Genomic DNA, 17,090 nt, shown 5'->3' with positions numbered 1-17,090 from the left:
AGGTGCAAAAAAATAAAAAGACCTGCCTAAAATTTTTAAAAGACCCCACATTTTTAAAAAATGCCGTAGTATTTTTCTATTGGGCATATATGTGGTTTTTTAAATATTCACCCAAATATCACCAAACAAATAAACAAACATAATAGAAGTGTATGTTTTAATTTCAAGCGTTCGAGTTCGTATATTGCATATCAAATCTATAAGTGGCAAAATTACGTAAAAAATGTTCAAACAAAGTTTCAGTTGCAACTTGAATGTATAATTGGCATTATAATCGAGCAGCACTGACTGTCGAAATGCAAAAACACATACTTTGTCTGGGTAGAATACATTCTTTGGCGTCGTGCGGTATATGCAGACAAACAAGCGCATGGCATTAATAATATAATTTTGCAACAATTCGCATAAACATGTAAAAAGAATTAAAAAACTTTTAAAATATAAACATCAAATTTTCGTCAACAGTGTAGAAAAAAATGTAAACACATAAAAAAGCAGGCCTGCGCAACCAATACTAGTTGACGTTAAAAAATTGTATTTTTCAAGTATTTTGCATCACACCTGTTGAACAAATCTGTACTGCAAAAACACACAAATTAAAAACACAGTTTTAAAAGCGAAATCTTAGCTTTTTCATTGACAACAGGATAAAATTTCAATACTTCACAACAACTATACTGAAATGTAAGGAACAACAGAATTTGGCCAAACTGTGCATGTTGCTTATCTTAAGTACAAATTACACAGGTTAAGGGTTGTAGCTACAAAGACAAATTTCGCCTCAGCCAACAAACTTTTTGTCATCGAAGAGGGCATTTTATATCTACATAGTTTATCAAAAAATATGCTTCCATACATTTTAAGACCCATTTCCTATTTCCGTTCAATGGCAAGCAAAAGAGACAAAACAAATCGGATATATTTTTCTTCAAATTGCGTTTCTATAGTGGTGTGGTGTTTTAAAATTGTTTTGCTGAATCAAGCAAGGCGCAATTTGTCGCAAACTTGCCACTTTAGATTGCACAAGGTCGCTTTAAACGGGGCGTTTAAACAATTCATCACTAAAGTATGCAAAGTTTTTACTCAACCTGCGGTTTCAAATACTTGTAGGACATATACCCGGCACCACACAATACGCCTAAGATACAAATACCTTTAATGGCACGAGTTGCAGTTATTTTTTTCTTGCTCGTATGCCCCAAGTTACTGATCTTAAAAGCTGGCGAGACTGTTGTAGAAGTTTGAACGGTGCATGTTTCAGCGTTGTTATTTTTGTTGGTGTTTTTGCACAACTGGACGACTTCGTTAGCAGCGCGTTGACCAGCCTCAACTGCCCCATCAATATAGCCCGTCCATATGCGAGCTGTCTCAGTTCCTGCCCAATGCACTCTACACAATATTAGATTGTCAAAAAGTCTAGAATGTATTGTTGAATGACTGTAAAGGTCATCCAATATATATGTAAAAATACAGTTGTCAGAGTACGGTGCAGCTGCAGCGCGTTGAACATTTTCCACTTTCATTGGGCCAGTATTTTGAAACTAATTTCTTTAGTTAGTGAGCCAAACTTTTGTAGCCAAAGTGTTTTAGTTGAGATGGTCAAGACAAGTCATGCTGTTATAAAAAGTGTATAATGAAGATATGCGTAAAAGGTAATCAATTTTTCTTAAAACACGATTACAACAACATGTAACTATATTATGATATAGGACCGCAAAAAACAGAATCTAGTATATGGCCTTGGTAGCTGTGGACAGACAATGTTTTGTAAACAGAAGTTCAGCATGTCCTGCACCCTAGGTTTAGTCTTGTAAACAGGATTTGCCGTCACGTTCGTAACATGATAAATTATCCTACCATTTGTACGTAATTTTAGCAGTATCAAGTATTTTTTTCAGTAAACTTTAAAAAGGGTTGTCAAACGCATCGGTCTAGACTCCAGAATGAATAAAATTTGTTTGTTTCTCAACTACGTTGACAAGTTTGCGACTATTGTGCATAGCTCGTTATAAAAAGTCATATTTGTTAATATCGGTAGTGGAGCCCAGTGGTATCACGTAGTCAACCACATCCCAATAAAGCATTTGTTTGCTTATGTCGCTGCTCGCTTTTTCAGAGCATGTACAGGACAACGATTGTCGTACGCATGTGCACATATTGTGCAAACATAACTGCAAGACAAAATGAATTAAACATGCCGGAAACATATCGTTTACAGTTCCATTCGTTAGGTTTATATAGAATATTTTAAACAACTGCTGCTTTTGCGCGATACAAAACTACCTACGAACGACGACTTATAGAATGCAATTGGCTGATAAAAACGCTTGCGTTTATACGTTTAAAATCACCTTTGGCCATTTCGTTAAAATCCGATGGTTTCTATCATAGCTTAAAATGTAATAAAAGCACAGTTTTAACGTATGTGCTGGTGTGTGACATATACACAATATCTAATAATGATTGCAGTCCTTTAGTAAACTCTGTGTAATGCATTCATTCCAAAAATGTTAAGCCACAAATATTTGTCAAGTTTTTTATCCCATGTTCCCATGTTCACACCATCCCCAACGCATAAAAAATGCTACTTGGATTATTGCCAAACACCTGCAGCTTATAGCCCTTCAAAACTCCTAACTCAGTGGTAGGGGCATCACATTTGTTATGCCCTGTTTAGCAAATTCTACTTAAGTTTAAAATAGGTTTTAGATTTAGAACAAACAGGAACACAAAAAAACTCATTAATAAGCTGTTAGATTACCAAGCAAAAAGGAACTTGACATCATTTGCAGGAAAGGCAACTCACCTGCCAAATGGTTCTCGCAGAGCATGATGAAAATACAACAGACAGCCAGGTTGCATCACACTAACTGGGCAACCCCCATTGTAAGGCTCCAAACCCCAGTCCTTGTCTTCATAGTGAATTAATTGATTTGAGGCTTCCTGACCCAGCATTGAAACCAGGGACTCTACCACAGCTTCTTGTCGTTCAGCAACCTGGTTCACAGTGCATTTATCCCATATGGTAAACATAGGCACATTTTTAACATGTAAAGTGTTGCTGTAGGAGTTGCTATCAAATCCATGAATTTAATTCTTACAAACCAAAACACAAGGGAATAACTGAGTTGTGTTTGTTTCGGTTTTTATATATAAATGAGCACTACAACAGTGCTTAAATTGAAAAACAGAATAAAAAAAGAAATCTATTTTCAAAATTCACAACATGGATATTTAAAACTGCCCTTATAAAGCTTACTAAAGAAGCAATATTCCATTAAGAACTTGAGGTTTTGGAACTTGCACCTACCGACTTGTGTGTCCAATAAGTGGCATGTTCGCCACCTATGAAACCGACCAATGCTGGATTGCCTTTAAAGCTGGTTGCATCCATAGTAACACACAAAGGTCCTGTGGAGCATGGTTTTAGCACTGTTGTTGTTTCACCAGAGGCTCCAGCATTCTGTGCAAAAAACAAATTATTTCAATTATTAACACAAAAAACAAGCTGCTGAATGGTCCTTTTTTAAACACATTAGATTTCCGTTTCTTACAACTGGGTCCAAATACTACCAATAACAGCAACATGTGTCAGAAAAATAATGTTTTTTAGAATGCCAAGTTGTACACCCAGCCTTTGAATGACAGGTTAAGTTTAAATTGGACCAATTTTTTTTACACTGTTGTATGTGAAACCAGAGTTGTAAGTCGCGTCGGGCTTTTAGCGCTGGGTTCGGGCATAGGGTTCTTCAAAAAAGTGGGTTTTATTCAAGCCAGACTTTACACTGTGTGTGAGTATTTGTTTAAATAAATTTAACTAGCTAAAAAGCCAGTTGCTGGACCAGACTTATTATCAAACAGCCCTAAACGCCTTGTTCAAGACCAATTGTGTATTGTGCTCGTTGGATTGGGCTTTCCCGATGCTGCAATGTACAGGCCTATGATTTAAACTTTTAGGCCTAAACAGGGTTTTCAAAAATGATTTGAGTTTGAGCCAGGTTTTCGGCTTGTACTTTTGGGTTCTAGCTCAAATTTCAGGCCTGTTTACAACTCTGTGAGAAACAAAACTTGGCATGCAAAGGTTGACATTAAGGGAATAAGTTACCTTCCAGAAAGCACTCTTATAAGTTGCAATAAACTTTATAAGATGTCCAACAGGCATACGGTCACCAAGTCTTCTTCTGTCCACTGGTAGCTCAGGGGAAAATGATATCTGGTTTACTAAATGTGGAGGAATAGCAATAATCACAAACTGTGCCTGATAGGTTGTGCCATCTTTGGATGTAATGACACATGACCCGGAATTTGTCTAAAAATTATTAAAAAATATTACCTTTCCCACACCTTTCTATACCCAAAAATTTTAGCTACTAGGAGGCTGTAATCTAAAATGTATAGTAACAAATTGTAGAAAGCATATTGCAAAATTAATATTTGTTCTGTTTATTTAGATTATTAGCTAACACAAATTAAGAAAGTCAGATTTGCATGACAAACCTGTTTAATGCTGACAACTGGCTGGTTGCACTTCACTCTAGGAGCACCAATTTTGTCCTTTAACTTTTGAGGTAAGGTTGAAGCAGTTTCCTAAGGAAAAAAACAATAAAATTTATTATGGCACTACACTTGCTAATAAAAAGCTTTTACATTTTAAAGATAAATGCCACCAAACACTGTTCCAAGTCAAATCATTAAATAGTTTAGGACCAACGATATACATGTCACTATGGCATTTTACTTACATATATTACAAGCAGTATTTAGGTTTGAGTTGTAAGTATAACATACAACAATTAAGAAAGTAACCTATCAAAAGAAAACATGCATATGCAATTATTTGTTACAACTGACTACCTGAACACGCAACTCTTGTGCATCACCAGTATCATGGTCAGCAAGTCGATTTAAGCCACCCGAAAGAGCACAATAGTACAAAAAGTAAAAAAATGAGATTTGAGAAGGTTCAGCTCCAAACACTGTTCTCATGGCAAGTGCAAGAACATCTGCAGTGGCTATTAGGGCAAATTTAGGGGTTAATTTTAAGGCATGATTGGCAGGTTAGCAATTTGGTCAAGCTCAGGCAGGCCTTACATTTGCAGTGTGATGACTGATCTATAAATGTTTGCAGTGTTATGCTGTCCCATTTACTGGCAAGCTTGGTCGATGCAGGACTGCTCAAAGGGATTTGTGCAGCCATTTTGTCAACCTACAAGAAACAGTGCAAGTATTAAGTTTTGTATTGGACCTCTGTAATAAATGGGTCTGATGCAACCTAACAGCAGTACCAGCATGATTTCCAAAACAGTGTTTCGAACTTGATACACACAGCCAAGCAATAGTAAAAAGGTCAAAACCACACACATCTACTAAAAATTAGGGAGCTACCTTTTTGATTATTAGATGCAAGTCCAATAACTCAAAGACCCCCAACGATGGATAAAGTCCATTATATTTACGTATATCAGAAGCATCATACACCATCAATTTTTTTTCACCATCTGAAAATTGAGGAAATGTCCCAAGACCAAACTCTTCAAGAAGTTGTAAGACATATACTTGAGAACTTGGAACAAAATTTGTCATTTAGATCAGTTTGTGAGTTTATTTTCATAAAGAATACGAAATGTGGCTCACCTTGAAACCCATTGTCCTCCTAAATCCCATTCATCTGTTCCATTGGCTGCAGGCAAAGTTTTACCACAAAGTCTTCCTCCAATTCTTTCTAATTGAAAATGTTTGCATGACAAAGTGTTTAGAAGCTTACCTTTGGTTGGTCATTATATAACAATAAAGGTACACCTTAATGCTGAGCGATTTTTAATATCGATTTTTTATACCTTTTGCTTCCAAAACAATGACATCCAATTTATTATTAGTCAGCTGCTGCAGTTCATGTGCAGCTGCTAGCCCAGATATTCCAGCTCCAATTACAACAACATCAACACAAACAGGGTCAGGCATAGTTCTAATTCTAACCACGCACAGTCTGCTAAGAAATACCCACAAAGCTTGTAAAAAAATCTTTTTGAAAAGTAACAGTTTGTAATATTACGTACAGGTTTACATAAGCCTTATTTTACTATGATTGTTGCCTGGTTTTATGCTGATTCTGGCTATTTGCATCATATTCATCTTGGCAAATAAAGAGCGTCAAACGCATAAAACTAATGACATGACTAGTTGACTACAGTGTAAAAATGAAATAAACAGTTTTTGAATAGGGTCATTCATGCAAATCTATCTCAAAACATGGCAGTGGTACTTATAATAATAGTAAATAGTAATAAAACCGCAAAAAAGACGTTTACTAAACTGCTATATTTTTAAAAAAAATCATAAATCAGATGCAAATTCATTAAAAACACACTTAACGCACTCATTTCACACAATCAAACCAAAAAAAACACCTATTTAAGTGATAACAAATTTCATAGGCTACTATTATCATGCATATAAATGCAAACTCATACCTCGCGTGGCACGAAACGTTTGCCAACGCTTTGTTTACTTTTTGCTTTATCAGCTGATGAAACGATCGAGTAAACACAAATCACTCAACCGAGACCACAAAATGCAACGGAAAATGTGCTGCGTTAAGTTAAATTCATTGGTTGTGTGTTCCAGGTTTCAAAGCAAGGGATAGCACATATATCGAAAACCAGGTATTCTCAAAGTTGACTCCTTTTTAAATAACGGAACTCTCCTATCATTTATGTATTTTGCTGGAATGGTTTACCCCTGTGTTAAAATAGTATGCATAAACTCGATGTAAAAAGGTACTTTGATCAACAAAGTCTAAATTGCTTTATGCCACAAGTCACGACAAAAAATGTCTCCACGCAAAACAAACGCACTAGTGTTCCAGATTTTTTAAAATGACTTGAGATCAAATATAGGTACCGCTGAAAATTTGGAACATGATGACGTCATAGTGCGCAAATAAACAGTAGAACATAGGTACGGTATTGTTCATAATAGAAATTTTTTTGAAAATCGTACTAAACCATCTACAGATTCGATTTAATTATCGTGTCTTTACCTTTTTGTGTTATCCCAGGCCACATCTCGAAAAATCGCACAATGATAACATCCTGTAGCAATTAATCGGTGGACCAGCTCAGAATAGAATGTTGGACGTTGTGAATTGGGCGGATTTTGGAGTGTCCCGGATGTTATTGCAGGCAACGATGATCGAGCTTGAATCGCGTTTCGTCAAACTGTCAAACTGACAAAAACAAGGCGACCGAAACAAGGAAGATATTTGGCGGGAAAGTAGACTATGTGCTATATTGCTATGCAAAAAATTACTTGCTCTTGAGCTGATGGTCTGGACTCTGGACGACGAAAGATTTTGTTTTCCTCAATTCGTAATTCACAGGACAGGCTACATTATTGTCAATTGCCGTACTTAAATGAATTCATGTCCGGCTGCTTGAGTTTGACCGTAAAATTTCCCCTGGCTATTGGCACCAATGGTTTCCGCTTGGAGGCATTCCTCTCAGCGCAAAACTTGCTCACAACTACTGCGGTTAATCGGTTCCTCGTACTCCAAGCTGGTAAAAAGCGTTTCTCGAAGCCGAAGCTTGTAGTTCCAAATAACTGACGCAAGCGTTTTTTCTGTATTTATTCTGTAAACTTGCAAAATGTACTGCTTCAGTCTACTTTAGGATGGTGTTGAATGAGAATTTTCACCAATCAAATGAAACTATTTGTGCACTAATATAAACAACTTTTTACGCAATAGGAAGTTTATATATTTTTTTCTTGTTTTGCAGTCAAAAACACACACTGACAATGGCAGGTTCTGCAGTACATTTTCTTGCTTTGTTAATCGCCAGTGACGTCATAGTAGGGCAAGAGTTTCGTGGCCCAGCACAAGCATGTACTTGTCGCCCAGGTGATCGAGGCCCTGCTGGACCAAAAGGTGAACCTGGACGTGGGACAAACGTCCAAGCTCAGTTGGATGAAATTAACCAACGCTTATTGCAACTGGAAGCAGCTGGAAATCGAGGTAAAATGAAGTTGTCGATTTCAGAAGTCATGAAAAAATTAAGCTTCAATAAAACAGCTTGTACCCATATTTTTGAATGTAACTTAGTGAAAATGTGTTTCACACAAAACAGAAAAAGTGCACTTTGAACACGACAATGAAAAATAGGTTTTTATGTGGCCTTTAATTAGATTAAGGTTATTTGTATCTTTGACAAACGATCGAAGGTATCTGCTTAATTTAATTTCTAGCAATTTGCATTTATAGCGTCTTTGCCAGTCAATGGTCATGCAAAAAGTTGCCGGGATATTCTTCAGCGAAGCAGTGAAAGTGGTATCTATACAATTCACCCGTTTTCATCCGACATCAGCACATCGCTGGAAGTTTACTGCGACCAATCGACAGATGGTGGAGGCTGGATGGTATGAACAAACACCGTTTTTTTGTAAAGAAAAGGTTTTTGTAGGTATTGCAATCTACCCAATCCAGTCAATTAAAGGCCCATTTACACCATGCTTAGTGGCGTAACCTTACCTTGCAAACTCTTCCGTTCACACTGCAATTTTCGGTGCGTATACGTTTGCTAAATAAAATGCTCGGCGTGGCATGTTTATCTTACTTTCATGTTTATAGAGCATATACTTTACTGCTTTGGGTAGAATGTACAAACACTGGTTATTTAAATTCACTTACTTAAATGAAGCAAAAAAGTTAATTTTTATGGTGTTTTATAGTATTTAGATGTACCACCAGTAGGCCGGTTCAGCTGATACTGCGTCGTTCTATAGATGAAAATATTACTAAAATAGTTTTAAATTTCAGCCCCGCTTCGTTGCCCCAACACCTTCTTATACTCTCGAGGAACGCACCAAACACTAACGCGTAGCACGCTTATTCTGATACGTCAATTTAGATTAAACTTAACACTATGTTGTGTTATAGAAGTATGTTACGGTGGAACTCTGTTTTGTGGTCTTATGGGTAAAAAACGAAAGATAAAGTGGTCCTTGGAATAAAAAGTTTGAAAACCGCCTAAAAACACCGCCTTTAAACCATAACAATTATTTGTGTAAAGGTTATTCAAAGACGTGTCGATGACGCCATTAACTTTGAGAAAGGTTGGGACGAGTATAAGGACGGTTTTGGTGATTTGAGGAGAAATTACTGGACAGGTATGTACCAGTGTTGTTAATTGGCCTCTTTATTTGAGTCACCTGTCAATTTAAACTCCGTATGTCAATTCTGAATTTGTAAGAAATTAAAGACTGGAATCCCACGAAACAAAAATTTAAATTTAAACTAAACACACTTTGTAGTGTTTAGTACAAAACTGATTAAAATTAATGTTGTCGTAGTAACCGTTAATCCAGATCCATCCACACAAATTGATTTTCTTGCAGGTCTTCAAAATCTTTACAGCCTTACAAAGACTAGACACTTTGAACTTCGTGTTGATTTGGCAGATTTTAATGATGTGACCGTCTTTGAAAAATACGGGTAAGTCAAGTGTAATTGCAAATAAATAGAGGTTATCACTATCCGGACCATAACTCTTAATTTCAATTTCGCAAACTAGTCAGAGAGCTCGTTTCACACAAACATGCTTTGTTAACTTTGTTTGCTCCATATTTTGCTAATAATAAAAACAAGAACAAATTTGACAAAACCACGACTGTTTTTTGTAAACTGATGTTTTTGGGCTAAACGCACAAATGCTAAGTTGGTGATATATCTGATTGCTGCTTCAATAAAATAAAATGTGCCTTTTTAACATTAGACAGTTTAGCATTGGTTCGGAGGAACAGAACTTTACGTTAACAGCTCAATCGTACACCGGAACAGCAGGTTAGAGCAGGGCTTCTCAAACTGTGGGTCGGAATATAATTTTGGGGTCGCGAAACATTATGCGTTATTATGTCAGTCACAAAAAATGGTTTGTGCGTACATTTATTGGCGGCAGAGACGAGTTTGTGCGGCCGTGGACATGTTTATTAGAATACATACATTGGCGACAGTGACGTAAATAAAAACTCAAAATATTTTGATTTTTAAACTGCTCTAAACACATTTTAACCAGCCTAGTAGCCATATGCGCCTGACTGATTTATGTCTATTGTGTGCAAACAATGCGAAAAAGCAGATACCACAAACGTTACAATATAGATTATGACGTCATAAAAGCTCAGACTGTCAATCTGTGTGTCAAGTTTTTTTAGGCGCCATAAGATGGTATATATATATACATATACATCAAGGGCGTCCGCACATAGGGGCAAATGGGGTCAGCTGACCCCCCCTGGAAAATTAGTGGATGAAAAATGAAAAAGCGAGAACATGCAAAAATAGGCAATTTTCTGAAAGGGGGCGTGAAGGTAATACGAGTGATGACTAGCCGGTCAAGCTCTCCGATTGTGATCATCACCCTTCTTCGGGAGTATCCCACTTCCTCTATTAATTTACGAAGATACCTACGAGCTACCCGTAATCGCAAAATTCGACGACTTGAGCTCCTGTACTCTCAGAACCACATTACTAGTGCAGGCACTGGCTTTGTCTCACATAAATCTGAAGAAGGATAATTCACAGTATCAGATAAAATCCTCTCGTATTTCGTGAATTCAATGAAGCTGTTCGTAACATTGAATCACACAGAAAAGAACAATCAGCCACCAGTTTAGTTAATCAGTTCTTGAATAAATTTGCTGTTGATATAATCACAACTCATAACTTTATTCTGTGTATGGTTTTAAAGATTATAGACTCCCAAATACCATCGCGTAATTGAAATGCTTCTTTTTCTCTGTTCTTACCTTCCTTTACTATCTCTTCTTGGAACTACTAGCTACTAGCAGTCGGTCGCTGCGGAAACAACACAGTTATGAATTATGACAAAACAAAGTGCATTATTACCCCAAATGCATATATTACACCTTACACAAGGTTCACTTGAGCACGATAATAGTATGCAATAAAACGATCATATAACTCTGATAATTTGCGCTCTGGCCAATTTTGATAAAAATCCGTAGAAATGTAAACACTGATAAAAATATGATAAATAAATTTTTGATAAATTGTCTGAAAGGTGTAATGGTCAAATTTTCAAACAATTTTTGCATCCGGGGCGAAAGGGCAGAGTGAACCAACCTTGACCCCCCCTAACCGAAAACCTGCGGACGCCCTTGATATACATATATAATATAAGTATTTCTTTACATCAGTAATTTTAAAACCAAAGCAAGCAGGCAATTGGCGGCCGTTTGTGAAATAAAGATCTGTGATGCGGCTGTCATAGCGAAAAGCTTGTGCACCCCTGGGCTATACCCATCAAGGGGTCGCGTAGAAATTTCTGTTTTGAAATGGGGTCGCAGAGCAAGAAAGTTTGAGTAGCCCTGGGTTAGAGCATGTGCCTGTCCTGTTTATAGCAACAAACCACATCGTGCCTATAAGGCACAAAAATGAGTACTGTTTTCAAATAATTATATAAGTGTGAAATTTATTTGTAAAAAAAAATTGTTAAGTTTGCAATGAAGCAACACTTTGTGTCTTTCAGGTGATAGTCTTTCTGCGTTCCACAGCGGAAATCCGTTTTCAACACACGATCGAGACAACGACGGTCTTCTACAAAATTGTGCCAGAGATCATAATGGTGCTTGGTGGTATGGACATGGCCCGCATTGTTTCGAGTCCAATCCTAATGGATATTATTTCGAATATTCGACGATAAGTTGGCAGGGTATTGTTTGGAACGCATATCGCTACGGCCGTACACTAAAATCGGTGGAAATGAAAATACGCGAGAGTGAATAAGCAAATAAACAGTGTATTTCACTTTCCATATCAACTGAAGTGAGAAAACATTTATTCCAGCACTGGTTAATATTCCAGCACTTGGCCCAACTTTATGTCATTATTAATTGCTCGTACTTGTACGCATTTTTAACCACTTCACTGCAATGTCTTTCTACAACAATAAAAATCTAAAAATCATAAAAAATAAAGGGTCATATACAGAAAATAGACACGCATTGGTTTATATTTGCTTATTACTAAGGTTTTGGCAGCACAACTCTTGTTTGTTTTTGATGCTATGAACGCATTAGTTTCAATTTAAACTACTTTCAAAGATTCGGTTTAATGTCCATTGTTTCGACTTGTTTACAAACATGTTATTTTTTCATTGTATTTTCCACCTTTGAAATGTGATTCGATAATGTACCAATAAATGCTGGAATGCGAATCAATTTTTACCTTATCAAAACTTCACATTTCTTACTTTTTGTTGGATTTGTATTTTTCCGTCTAAGACTAAGCAAAGATGCGTAGCTTAAACACAAATGTTAACATTAAAAATCTTTAGCTTATAAGTCGACCTATGTATAGCTAATTGCATGACAAATCTTACCGTAAACTGCAACGTGCCCCTATTACCGGGCCGTATAATTTTTCAGGTTTAATAGTATAAAACATTTTGCCCATGTATCCCGGGGATGATAAACTAGTTTAAGCGTTTTTATTGCTAAATATTTGTAGTTTTTTGAAGACCTGTCCGCGATAAAATTTTAGTTTTAAAATCGGTCCGCAGTGCAAAAAGGGTTGCCGACCCCTGCTTTAAGGGGCACACTGCAAAGTCCTGTCTTTTTTCTGACGAAAACCATATTTAATGAACGATCTACTGCAACAGAGGTTGGAACTTAATTAGTTTGGTTGGAAATAACAATGATTCCTTTTTGTATTACACTGTCGACCGTAACATGACGATATTTGGCTTCACTTTCTCGCGCAAATACATTTTTAATTAACCGGTATTCTTGAAGTGTTAAAGGCCTGCGTCTAGATGCACCAGATTTTTTGAAACATTTTGTTCAACACAACTAATAGTAAATGTATTATTAGAGTTTCTATAAAACATGAGCTTTACTGAAAACTAATTGCACGTAACATGCTTTGCCCTATAACAGGGCTTAAACTTTTTCGGTCGTGCCCCACTTGACACTATTTATTTATTCTCACGCCCCCCAAGAATTTCTTGTAAGATGAGACCAACTATACTATTTGATAGATTTTAAATGGGTTTTTAAAAAGGCCGTATCTTGGCGCCCCTATAAAATCGCCTCGTGGGCTAAGTTTGAGAAGACGGCACTATAGGGCATGTAAAGCCCGCAGTGGAAAAAAGTTTGGTTAGTACAACTCGACATCCATTTCAGAGTAATGAAGCGTTTACTTCAAACAATAAGTTCGAAATCAGCGCCCACATTATTCCAATGCATTCATTTACAATTATTTGCAAGTGAAAACTTTGCTGCCGTAATGTGCTGCGCCCCCCTTGCGAACCCTTCACGCCCCCTAGTGGGGCGCGCCCCCCAGTTTAAGAACCCCTGTCCTATAATTAGACGATACGTTTGTCGAAAATTTTGATACGATGTAGTCACAGTACCATAACACTGCGTCTGCATACGTCCGAATTGGACGTGTTTGAAACAGACAAGATCCATTTTAAGTTGAATTTTAAAAAGTGTGTGAAAACGCCTGGTTTCCAATTCCCGTGCCAGCAATCTACATTTTCTCAAGTTGCCTTATTTTCTCAGAGGTCGAAAACTGTATTGCTTGCGTCATTCCACGTCAAAGTGGTTTCCGGAAACTGTTTTATTCTGGGCATAAAACAACTGCCATCTGGAGAAAAATACAAATCAATTAGGTTTGCAAAAGAACAAAAAAATGTTCTAGCAAATGCTGTCAATAACTTAAAAGTCAGTAACGGTATTAAAAAATTGCTACAACTGAAACAATCAAACTGTGCAAACAGGGAACACTTCAGTACAATCTTGTGCATGAACAATCACAACAGTGTGCAGTACGTAAAAAGGTTCAAAAAAAATATCGTGAAAGATTTTTTTGTAAAAGCAATTTGTTCATTTTAACATTGCGAATGAAATTAATTATTTTTGCTTTAAATAGGTTCATCAATGCAGAAATGATTTCAAATAAGATAAGTTTTATTCTTATTTTGGTTGCTGGTTTGCTTCATGCATCCACATGTCAAAGAGCAAATCAGGTGATTCTTACTTGTGGTGGCAACAATGAGGATCCCATACCAGGTCCTGCTGGTCCTCCAGGAAAAAGAGGTCCTCCAGGCATAACTGGACCACGTGGTTTGCAGGGAGTCAAAGGAGAACAAGGAGCAAATGATACTTGGGAAGATGCTTTTAACAGAATAGAAGCAAAAGTGGAGTTGTTGGAAAATAACCTTCAAAGCGCTTTGGGTAAGTTGGGTGTGTAAAATTTCCAAAAAAATTGGCAAAAACTATTTTGAATAAACTACCATTTGTGTTTAAAACACAAAACATTTGCAGCCCTTTGTTTGCCACAACTTATTTAACTTTTTGCTATTTTTTAGACACTATTGCTCGATTACAGTCAACAAGTTGCAAGGATGCGCAGAGTAAAGGTTTCAACAACAGTGGTATTTTTGTACTCAACTTACCGTATCTGTATCAGGGATATTGTGACACGGAAACAGATGGTGGTGGATGGCTGGTAAGTTTGTAGCGATTTTGTAAATTGAAAAATTTATTCACCGCTTCATTACATATTCATCGTAACCAACAACAACTTTCTTTGTGATACAAATCAATTCCAGGTTGTACAGAAAAGATACGACGGTTCAACTGATTTCTACAGAGGTTGGGATGAATATGAAAGAGGATTCGGTTTACTGACTGAAGAGTTTTGGATTGGTAACTGAGTGTTTTGTGTCTCAAAAAAAATTAATTCCAAACAGTTTTACATATCTTGTTGTGCTCATAAAAGTACAACGTTATTAACCTTTAAATCAAGTACTACACACTCTGTTCATGTAAGACAAGACGCATTAAAACCCTTTAGTTCTATAACGCTTTGTAAAAAAGAGCACTCTGCTAAACCATACTGACAGTCAATCACTTTTTGATAAATACCAGAAGATGTTATGTGTGTAAGATGCGAACCTTGGAGGTTAAGCCTTTACAGAGCGACATCAAGTTCTGAGCACGTATAAAATAATAAACATCCGTTTGCTTATATTTCTCAGGTTTGCAGTTGATGCATAAACTCACAGCTTGGAAACCTCACGAACTTCGGATTGATTTGGAAAACTTTGATTCAACTAAAGTTTACGCAAAATATAGGTAAAATAAAAATTAAAAAAAACACAGCTCAGGTTCATCAATACACATAAAAATCTTAACAATGAGAGGTTTAAGGTGTCAAAATTCTGCCCTCATTTTTACACATTAAAAAGGAAAATATGTGTGTAATTATTTCCCGAATTCCTGTCAATGAAATGCACGATAAAAAATGTCTTACTCTTTGCAATAAAGGCAACTTAGTGTGTTAAACGTTTTTGGAATCATTTAAATCCGACTGAAATCATTTAAATCCGTTTTTGGAATCATAAACTTTTCCCTCCATGTATAGAGAAAATCCAACAATACATATAATTTCTTCAATCTCATTTCCTAATTTGTGTTATCGTGTAACAAAGCACATAGACAGTTTACCATTAAACATTTTGCAAATAATTTCTTTTACGGCGGATGCTTTTTTTCACATTCAATAATGTTTCACGTCATTTTTTGTAAAACAGCAACTTCAGCATTGGATCTGCTGACACTTTTTACCGCTTGACTGTCGGAGGATACAACGGTAATGCAGGTATGCGAAAGTTTATTTCTGTCGACAAACAAATTTTAATTTTGGTCATAATAAAATCCCTTATTTGTCAAGTCACTCATGGTTCACATTATTGCTGTTACTTTAGGTGATTGGCTGGACTACCACAATCAAATGTCCAGGTTTAACAGTAATGCAGGTATGCAGGTATACTTGCAGGTATGCAGGTATACAACGGTAATGCAGGTATGTTCAGGTTTACTTTTCAGTGCTGAAAGTAAACTGCAACTGGCCGAAATGTTCTGCCTTTTTGGTAAAAGATTTTCCGCTTAAAGCCTTAATGGAAAAGAGTCGCAAGTTTTGGTTATATTATAAATTAAATGTATAACCTTTTCATTCCCATTAAAATATCTAAGCTTACTGCATTTCTTTTATGTTTTTTTTTTTTTTTTTGTTACGATGCCTTCATTTTTAGTTTATGTTACAGTAACTTAGTTGCAATAAAGGTTGAAGTTTCAGGACGATGTTTACAAAAACAAGATCGTCTCTTGAAAAATAATAATCTACTTTTATTACTGAGTAAAAGTAGATGTTAACATTTTAAACAAACAAACAAATATGTTTTTCGAATTTAAGTTCACGATAATTAACATTTCTTGTGATTTCAGGAGATAAATTGAGTTACCACAATCAAATGGCATTTTCAACAAAAGATCAAGATCACGATGAAATAAGCACAAATTGTGCGGTGGACTATGTTGGAGCTTGGTGGTATAAAAGTTGTTATCATTCAAATTTAAATGGCAAATATTATAATGAAGAAACATATGACTCCAAGTCAAATAGATGGAATCCTGTTTCGCGAAAACGTTCAGAAATAAAAATCAGACCCATAATATGAAAACTTCCATCAAAATTTAAATCTAATAAATAGATGTACATAAATGTTGAACTAAACTACAACGTTTTGATTGTTATTTTTTTTTCAAAGGCATAAGTTTTCACATGCTTGATATAATATTCTACATATTTTCGTTTTATGTATAATATTTTTAGCAATCGCAGTATTTCATCTATAAAAATAAACAGAAGTGGTTATGTAATAGGTTGTATGTGGCTTTGCAGTTAACAGATCGAACAAGAAGTTGTATAGCTTATGTCAAACCAACCCCGTTATAGCTTCAGTTAAATGAGTGTTTATGCTGCTAGGCTAAGGGTGTTCGTTAGCTGCATGTCTTCGATTTGATCAAAAAGTTCGATGTTTTGGTTATGTTTAAAACGAGGTTACAAATTGTTTTCGCAAGACGATGCACGCAAAAACATTTGCAAGTGGAAAATAGGCACCGACAAATGCCTGAATAATAAAACAAGCTATTAGAAGTATATGTGGCTAACCTACTTAGAAATTCGGTACAAAAACAGTGAAATTTTTGCAAATGTGTATGTGATA

At 36.1% G+C, this 17,090-nt stretch overlaps 2 protein-coding genes across 2 annotated transcripts; one reads left to right on the top strand and one right to left on the bottom strand.

The window, feature by feature from the left end:
* Nucleotides 1–143: 143 nt before the first annotated feature.
* Nucleotides 144–6,019, bottom strand: LOC145204384 (putative flavin-containing monoamine oxidase A). Its single transcript, XM_080076904.1, has 10 exons — nucleotides 5,838–6,019; nucleotides 5,635–5,722; nucleotides 5,386–5,563; nucleotides 5,092–5,206; nucleotides 4,855–5,012; nucleotides 4,498–4,587; nucleotides 4,106–4,309; nucleotides 3,311–3,463; nucleotides 2,807–2,997; nucleotides 144–1,389 (listed from the first exon to the last, which is right to left on the bottom strand). Exons 1-10 carry the CDS (start codon nucleotides 5,959–5,961, stop codon nucleotides 1,080–1,082), a joined length of 1,611 nt encoding a protein of 536 aa, XP_079933030.1. The 5' UTR covers nucleotides 5,962–6,019; the 3' UTR covers nucleotides 144–1,079.
* A 1,775-nt stretch (nucleotides 6,020–7,794) lies between these two features.
* LOC145209815 (uncharacterized) lies at nucleotides 7,795–16,541 on the top strand. Its single transcript, XM_080079947.1, has 12 exons — nucleotides 7,795–8,011; nucleotides 8,258–8,412; nucleotides 9,066–9,162; nucleotides 9,346–9,487; nucleotides 9,768–9,835; nucleotides 11,544–11,649; nucleotides 13,949–14,253; nucleotides 14,388–14,527; nucleotides 14,631–14,727; nucleotides 15,060–15,156; nucleotides 15,615–15,682; nucleotides 16,309–16,541. The coding sequence occupies exons 1-12, from the start codon at nucleotides 7,795–7,797 to the stop codon at nucleotides 16,539–16,541; spliced, it is 1,725 nt and encodes a 574-aa protein (XP_079936073.1).
* The last annotated feature ends 549 nt before the right edge of the window (nucleotides 16,542–17,090 follow it).

This window comes from Phallusia mammillata, chromosome 1 (assembly GCF_965637545.1).
Source record: "Phallusia mammillata chromosome 1, kaPhaMamm4.hap1.1, whole genome shotgun sequence".
NCBI classification, from domain to species: Eukaryota; Metazoa; Chordata; class Ascidiacea; order Phlebobranchia; family Ascidiidae; genus Phallusia; species Phallusia mammillata.
Note: the sequence above shows the minus strand (reverse complement) of the source record. Positions and strands in the feature narration are given on the sequence as shown.

Excerpts from the sequence above, each read along its gene's own strand:
- LOC145204384 (XM_080076904.1), bottom strand. The coding sequence starts at position 5,961 with ATGCCTGACCCTGTTTGTGTTGATGTTGTTGTAATTGGAGCTGGAATA. Across the intron at positions 5,723-5,837 it reads CATTGTTTTGGAAGCAAAAG|AAAGAATTGGAGGAAGACTT; the intron begins GTATAAAAAATC and ends ATTTTCAATTAG. Across the intron at positions 4,588-4,854 it reads CACAAGAGTTGCGTGTTCAG|GAAACTGCTTCAACCTTACC; the intron begins GTAGTCAGTTGT and ends TTTTTTCCTTAG.
- LOC145209815 (XM_080079947.1), top strand. The coding sequence starts at position 7,795 with ATGGCAGGTTCTGCAGTACATTTTCTTGCTTTGTTAATCGCCAGTGAC. Across the intron at positions 9,488-9,767 it reads ACCGTCTTTGAAAAATACGG|ACAGTTTAGCATTGGTTCGG; the intron begins GTAAGTCAAGTG and ends TTTTAACATTAG. Across the intron at positions 11,650-13,948 it reads GATCATAATGGTGCTTGGTG|GTTCATCAATGCAGAAATGA; the intron begins GTATGGACATGG and ends TGCTTTAAATAG.